At 55.1% G+C, this 7,943-nt stretch overlaps 1 protein-coding gene across 1 annotated transcript in view; it reads left to right on the forward strand.

The window, feature by feature from the left end:
* The window catches only part of LOC104992348 (nuclear receptor-interacting protein 2-like), a 27,189-nt gene that overhangs the window by 16,208 nt on the left and 3,038 nt on the right, over positions 1-7,943 (forward strand). The window contains 3 exon segments of the mRNA XM_010845209.1: positions 2,782-3,151; positions 3,153-3,245; positions 6,768-6,923. Coding sequence (XP_010843511.1) covers positions 2,782-3,151; positions 3,153-3,245; positions 6,768-6,923 — 619 coding nt within the window.

The following is a 7,943-nucleotide window of genomic DNA, read 5'->3' on the forward strand; positions in this document are numbered from 1 at the left end:
CCTCATCTTAACTTGACTATCTCTATAAAGATCCTATCTCTAAATAAGGTTACATTCTGAGGTCCTAGGGGTTGTGTGCGTGCCTGCATTTTAAGTCACTTAGTCATGTTCAACTTTTTGCGATCCTATGGACTGTAGCCCACCAAGCTCCTCTGTCCATGGGATTCTCCAGGCAAGAATACTGGAGTGTGTTGCTGTGCCCTCCTCCAGGGGATCTCCCCTACCCAGGGATCAAACCTGTCTCTTATGTCTCCTGCATTGGCAGACAAGTTCTTTACCACTAGCAAGCACCACCTGAGAAACTCCCTAGAGGTTGGGCCATTAACACATGGATTGGGGGGGACACAATTGAACCCCTAACATCTCGTCTGTAAGTGGGGATCATAATGTAATTGTCGTGGTTGCAAAGTGCCTCAAGGAGGCGTGGTCCACAGTGGGGCAGGGGAATGTCTGCCTGGTCTGAATGGGCATGTGCCTCTGTGTTGCCTGGATGGGATCGAGCCCCAGGGAGCAGGGCCCAGGTCAAGACTCACCCTTTGAGTATCCTACACAAGTCAGCAGAACCTTGACCAGGGCGTGCCAGGGATGGTGGGGACAAAAGGCTGGAGAGAAAAATCTGATGGCAGATGCATCAGGGCTCTACAAAGTCTGAGAATGGACTTCCCTGGAGGCCCAGTGGCCAAGACACTGTGCTCCCAGTGCAGGGGGTGCAGGCTCCATCCCTGATCAGGGAACTAGAGCACACATATGGCAACTAGAGAACCTGAGTGCCACCACTAAGACCTGGGGCAGCCAAATAAATTAAAAAGGAAAAGTCTGATACCAAGTGGTGACAAGGAAGTGAAGCCAAGGAACCCCATCTGCTGCTGATGGAGTGCCGGTTGGTACAAACACTTTGGAGGGTAATTTGGCATCATGTCAAAAGAGGCAAGATGTATATCTGATGCCCCAGCAATCCCACTCCCAGGAATGCTTACAGGTGTACCCCAAGAGACAGGTGCAAGAAATGTTCACAGCATCTTTGTTTGTAAAAATGAAAAATAACCTAAACTTCCTAAATGTGATGTATTCACTAGAGAAATACTATACAGCAATTAAAGAGAATTAGCCCATGGGTGTGGAGAAGGAGATGGCACCCTACTCCAGTACTCTTGCCTGGAAAATCCCATGGACGGAGGAGCCTGGTAGGCTGCAGTCCATGGGGTCGCTAAGGGTCAGATACGACTGAGCGACTTCACTTTCACTTTTCACTTTCATGCACTGGAGAAGGAAATGGCAACCCACTCCAGTGTTCTTGCCTGGAGAATCCCAGGAACGGGGGAGCCTGGTGGGCTGCCATCTATGGGGTCACACAGAGTCGGACACGACTGAAGTGACTTAGCAGCAGCAGCAGCCCATGGGTGAATCTCACCAATAAAATAATAAGCAAGAAAGAGCAAACTGGGACTTCCCCAGCCGCCCAGTGGCTAAGACTCCGAGCTACCAATGCAGAGGGTGTGGGTTCAATCCCTAATGGGGGAGTGAAGATCCCACATACCTAAAAAGATTTTTTTTAAATTGCAGAAGGATGTCTACAGTGGGTCAGACAATGTGAAATGACACTGCTTAGGATATACACATACCTATGTGCTTGAAGAGAGGAAGGAGAAGCCCCAGATGCCAGAGCAAATGTCATCTGGGGAGCAGAGGCACCCAGGGAGCTTCACATATGTTTGTGGCAGTTTTTTTTTTCTTTTTTAATGAGATGAGGAGTAAAGGATATTGTTTATGCCTTATAACTTTCTGCATGTTTGAATTATAACTGTTTTAAAAACAGCTAGGGGATTTCCCGGGTGGTACAGTGGTTAAGAATTTGCCTTGCAATGTAGAAGGCTTCCCAGGTGGCACATCGGTAAAGAATCCATCTGCCAGGACGGAAGACTCGAGTTCGATCCCTGGGTCGGGAAGATCCCCTGGAGGAGGAAACGGCAACCCACTCTAGTTTTCTTACATGGAGAATCCCATGGACAGAGGAGCCTGGGGGGTTACTGTCTATGGGGTTGCAAAGAGCCAGACACCACTGAGCACCAAGGCTCTCTCTCTCTTCCAGTGTGGGGGTTGTGGATTCAATCCCTGGTCGGGGAACTAAGATCCCACATGCCACAGAGCAACTAAGCCCGCTGGCTGGAACTACTGAAGGCCTCACTCCGCAACTAGAGAGTCCATGAGCCGCAATGAAAGATCCCACACGACACAGCTAAGATCATGCATGCTGCAACTAAGACCCAACACAGCCAAAATTAAAAAGAAAAAAAAAAAAAAAGAGCCAGACTCAGTGAGCCTTACATAAAGGGGAAGGGGAAGCTGGGGCCCTACTTGTGGGAAGATTCAGAGCTGCTCTTGCCAACCCTGGAACCCAGGACCCAGAGTAAAGGAGCAAAGGATGCTGAAAGGTTGAGACCCAGAAGGGGAGAGGCTCCCTGTTGAGACAAATGTAATGCTGGACCTCCCTGTTCCAAACCTGCACCCCAGGTGTTGGCCTGCACCCCACCCTGGGGCTGCAGATAACCCCAGGTGGAGGGCACGGCCGGGAAACCCAGGAGACACATGCCCAGGGATATTTGTCCTGCATCTCACGCCTGCCCCTGCACACTGACACATGCTGCATTTCCAACCACCTGGCACAGATACCCTGACAGTTTACAGCACACATTCACCCCCTCAGCCACACACGCACGCACACACTCACACACTCCTCCACCGCCCACTACGGCCAGGACCCCAGAGTTAGAGATGCTGCAGAGCCTACCAGCTGCAGCCCTGCCAACCACCACTCCCCCCCACCCCCTCCAGGGCTGGGTTTTTCCAGCCGGAGCCCCACTCCCTCTACTGCAAGCTCTGGAAATTGGTGTCTGACGCGGCTGCTCCTGCACGTTATTTATTTCCTCTCTTCTTCCCGCCGAGACGACCCTCCGGTCAGGAGAGCTGCCGCCGGGACGCAGCAGGGGCTGCAGAGGCAGGGAGCACGGAGGGCAGGACCACTCAAGAGCCCCCGGCCCGCCCCAAGGGGGCCATGAGCATCAGGCCGGAGGCCCCGCGGGAGGAGGGCGACGCTGGGGACAGGGGCCGGGAGGCAGAGCTTCGGGGCCGAGCTCGGCTGAGGCAGCAGCGGCCGGCTCAGACAGGCCACCCAGTTCCTGCACAAGGACTCGGCCGACCTGCTGCCCCTGGACGGCCTCAAGAGGCTTGGCACCTCCAAGGACTGGGTGAGGCTGCCCTCTCCCCTCCCCTCCCCCGGGGGAGCTGGGACCCCCACCTTCTCTGGCTCTGCTGGGAGGGTGAAGACCCCAAGCCTCCAGACACCTGCCTGCCCCTGGGGTGGGGGGAGGCGGCTCTGACTTGTGGGTTCACCTTGACCATTCCTGGCTCCTCACCGGGCTGTTGCCATGGGTTGGTGGCTCTGGGGGACCCTATCTATTGTTCAGCTTCCCTAGAGAGCTCCAAGCTTCCCTCCAGGGAGGTGAAGAGCACCGGTTAGAGCAGAGGCTTGCAGGGGGCTGTTTACTGCTGGGCCCGGAGAACCGGTGGGTTCAAGGCTGTGATTCACTCCTCTCCCAAAACCACAGGTCCAGGCACACGGGGACTGGACATTCATTGCCTGTCGCCTTTACCCGTGCTAGAACACCAGCATTTCCCATGGCTCTGGCCTGGGCACCCGGCTCCTCAGGGCCCCCCGGTCCCTCCCAGTTGATGTGGCCCTTCCAGGCTCCTTTCCTTCCATCCCTCTGCAGTAGCTGTGCACCCCCTCCCCGCCCACCCACCAAGGATACTGGGTCAGGGAGCACCCCCCAAGGGGTGGGTGAGTCAGGGGACAGCTGCATACGCTCGCTCCCCCCAGCTCCCCGCTCTGACAGAGGGAAGGGCTGAAAGTGTGGGCTTCTGCAGAGCCTGGAATCTTGGGTTCAGATCCTGGCTCCAGCACTTGGCATCTTGGGCAAGTTACTTTCTGTCTCTGAGCCTTGGTTTCTTCATCTGTTACATGACGATAAAAATAACAGGTTGTAGCTCATAGAGAATGTCAGGGTTACAGCAGCTAAACCTGTAAAGGGCTTAGCACAGTGCCTGGGAAATAGGGAGCGCCGTCTAAAGGCTGTTATTCCTCCAGCTACTCTTCTGTTTTTAATGTTTGTTTATTTTGGCTGCGCCGGGTCTTAGCTGTGGCATGCAGCAGGTGGGCTCTAGGTCCCCTACCAGGGATTGAACCTGGGCCCCCTGCATTGGGAGCACAGAGTCTTAGCTGCTGGACTCCCAGGGAAGTCCCTTCTCCAGTTACTCTTACTCCTCCATTTAGCCTGAGAGAGAAAGTGAGGCTCACGGGGTCCAGAGAAGAAGAGATGGCTCTGGCCTCTGGCTCAGGAGAGAAGAGAGCTTCTGTAGAAGGGCTGGGGGCACCCTGTCGCCTCTCTCACCTAGTAGGCAGGGGATTGGAGAGGAGGGACTCCCGCAAGGGGAGATATTTGAGGCTATTTCCGGGTGACCTCAGGCCACTCCAGCAGTCCCCTCTTCCCAGAAACCTGGAGCCAGACACTGTCCCTCACTTCTTTTCCTGAACCAGCCCTCCCTTTCCACATCCCTCACAGCCAAATGTTCCCCCTCCAGGAACCCGGCCCAACAGCGCCCCCACTCAAGGGAAAAGTGAGCAGGCTGAGATTTCAGTTCAGAGAATGGCCTTGCTAGCAGCGTGCACAGCTGAGACCCCAAGGGAGCAGGGAAGCAGGTTCTCGGCTCTCATCGGCCCATCTTCATCTGTTCAGCCCTGGCAAAGGGGCTCTAGTAACACTGCTGTTCCAACATGGAGATTCGGCCTTCTGCCCGCAGGACCTCTCAAATTGATCTGGAGCAGTTATCTTGTGTGGCTTGGGGAGTGAAGACACAGCAGTTAGGGGGACCCTGTCTCCCTCCCTGGGTGACTCTGGAGCACGCTGTATGGGAGTCGGATCAGAGCTTGTGCCCCTCGTGGGAAAGGTGGGCGGGCCGCCCTTCCCAGCCGCTCCCAGCGCTCGCCGCCACTTTTCCCAGAGCTGGGCTTTCTGCTGGCAGCCTGCCGGCAGGAGTAGCCTCAAGGGCCTCATTAAGCCCAGGGTAGAAAAACAGTCCCAGGCTCTCATGGAAGGAGGGCAGGTGAGGAATCATGTGTGGAGCTTAGAGGGACACAGTCATTCTTCGGTGGGCATTTATTGAGTGCCTACTGTATGCAGAGCCGAGCCCTGGGATATAAAGAGGAGTGAGTTACAGACCTGACCTCAAGGGCAGAAAACAGCGGTGAGATGCATGACAGGGTGCAGGGGACAAGAGATGCAACACTGCCCCTGCATGGTGTGTGGACAGAAGAACGCAAAGAGGTCAGAGAGGGCTTCCTGGAGGAGGTGAACCCTGCCTGGATGACAGTATACTCTTGGAACCCCAGGCTGAAAATCAAAGCCTCCCTCCGGAGAGCAGTTTCTGAACAAGTGAGTTGAGCCTGTTACCCAGGCTGGCCTACAGAAGGGTGAGGACTTTCAGGAGGAGGGATGAGCAGGGGCAGAGGCCTCGACAGCCTGGCCCAGGCAGGGCAGCAGAGGGAGATGAGGCAGTGGCCAGCTCACCAGGCTGTCGCTTCCAGGCAAGCAAAGTGGGGAGAGGCAGGCTCTGATGAATTTTTTTTTTTAATATTAAAAAATTTTTATTTGATTGTGCCAATTCTTCATTGTGACATGTGGTATCGTTTGCAGCATGTGAACTCTAGTTCCCTGACCAGGAATTGAACCCAGGTCTCCTGCATTGGGAGCGCAGAGTCTTAGCCACTGGACCACCAGGGAGGTCCCTCTGATGGATTTCATGCAAGGGAGGGACAGGTTTAGTCTGATGGGTTGCTTTGCGCTTCTCAAACTTTCCTGCGCATGTGGGTCATTTGCACGTCTTGTTAAAACAAGGTTCACACGGGTTATTTGCACATCTTGTTAAAACAAGGTTCCGATTCAGTAGGTCGTGATTCTGTGCTTCTAATGGGTGACAGTAAAGCTGCTGATCTGAGGACGGCACTTCGAGTAGCACAGTCTCAGAGAATCCCTGGCTTTGAGCAGGTGGATTCGAGAGGCAGGTTCTTATGGACTAATGGAGGCATCCCAGGAATGCGGGAGAGCTGTGCTGAATGAGTCAGTAACAGAAGGCAAGGTGGGCTGTAAACACGGGAAGCGAAACTGGTGGAACTGAGAAGTGGCTGGACAGGGCGGCGTGGCTGTGGGTGAAGGACGGGAGGATGGCTCCCAGCTTCCTCGTGAAGAAGATTGGGACTTTCCTTCTTGTTCTTGTTTCTTTGACTTCTTGTCATCACACTGTCAACCCTGGGATCTGTATCCCATGGAAGAATGGGGTCAGAGGAAGGAAAAAAGAAAAAATGTCCCCAGATTTGTGTTGTAGACAGGAGACAGAATTGCCACCTGCCTCCTAGCATCACACCAGTGCCTGCAAGGTCACGTCTAACTCAGGACGGACCCCTCCCCTATCCCGCATCTCTCCATCACTGAGCTATCCATTGGAGTCCTGGAAACCAGCATGATTTGATGCTGGGGCTTGCTCTGCTATCATGATCTGACCGCTGGGACCCTTGGGGAAGCTTCTGCCCCTTCTTACTCCCGGGAGACTCAGGCCAGGGGCAGGGCTGGCAGGAGAGCATGGGACTTGTGAGCTGGGGGACCGAGCAGACCAGGCACTGGGGTTCAGCATCTCCACATTTTGTGATGGAGCAGCAGCCACACAGCGTGATCCAGAGGCGCCTGGTGGTGGAGGGGAGCCCGGGCCGGCCTCAGGGGGAGCCTCCCCGGGCACAGGCCCCGATCCACGGCCAGGAGAGCAGGACGAAGACCAGCAAGCCCAAGAGGTCAGCGCTTCTGGTCAACTGCAAGGTGAGACCCTCTCCTGGGCCTGGCTCCCCTCACCCACCCTCCCTTCTGCCCCGGAGGTGAGGAGGGGTGGGGAGCCAAGGCACTCCTCCCCAGCCTGGGCCTAGAACTGGGGTCCTCTACGTTCTTTGTTCCCTACTTCCCCATCTTTCAAGGCCCACAGGACTCCTTTCCCATGAGCCAAGCATCCTCTTTAAACTGTGGTGTGCTCTACACATGAATGACGCACACGTGTGGGTCACGCAGCCCTCCTGGGAAAGCTCACGCTCCAGGCCACAGCCTTGTCATGTCTGAGCCCTCCCTGGCACACGCCTGCTCCCTCCTGCCCGACTTTGCTGGGTGCCTCCTCTGCCTGCTCTCGGGTGTTGTCCCATGTCCTTCCAGCCCCCGCTGTCACCTCCTCCAGGAACAGTCCCCGACTTTCCTGATGAAAGGGCCTTTCCTCTGGCTCAACATCTAAGGTTCTAGCCCCTCAACCCACAGGCCTAGACACTCTCTCCCCGGACTGGTGACCCTCCACGCCCAACTGCCTCTGGAGGAGCAGCCTCCTCTGCTGCCCCTCCCACCTGCCATTGCCATACACAGCAGACCTCAGCAAACGCGTAGAAGGAGGAAATGACTTGTTTTGCGGTATCAAGTGCAAACTCGAACGTCTGTTTTTATCCAAAAGAAAGCAGCCTCATTCTTCACCTGCAGTGGCGAATCTGGTTCCTAGCATTTCATTTCCTAATTGGTGCCACGGTCCCCGCCCCCACCTCTCCTCACTCACATCCCAGATCCCCCCCAAAGGATGCACTCGGTCCTCCTCTCAGCAAAAGGAGTTCCATTCGGTTCCTCCACTTCTGATGGAATTCTCCCCAAACGTATGCGCTCACCACTCACAGCTCTTGATCTGATCCACTTCTGCCTCAACTGTATGACCCGCAGAAGAATCACTCTTAAAGACTCAGTTTACTCCCTTCATTCATTTCTGAAAGGGACTTATCAGGGGCTGGGAAATATGACAGAGTCAATCCCACCCCA

This window comes from Bison bison, unplaced genomic scaffold (genome assembly GCF_000754665.1).
Source record: "Bison bison bison isolate TAMUID 2011002044 unplaced genomic scaffold, Bison_UMD1.0 scf7180017864213, whole genome shotgun sequence".
NCBI classification, from domain to species: Eukaryota; Metazoa; Chordata; class Mammalia; order Artiodactyla; family Bovidae; genus Bison; species Bison bison.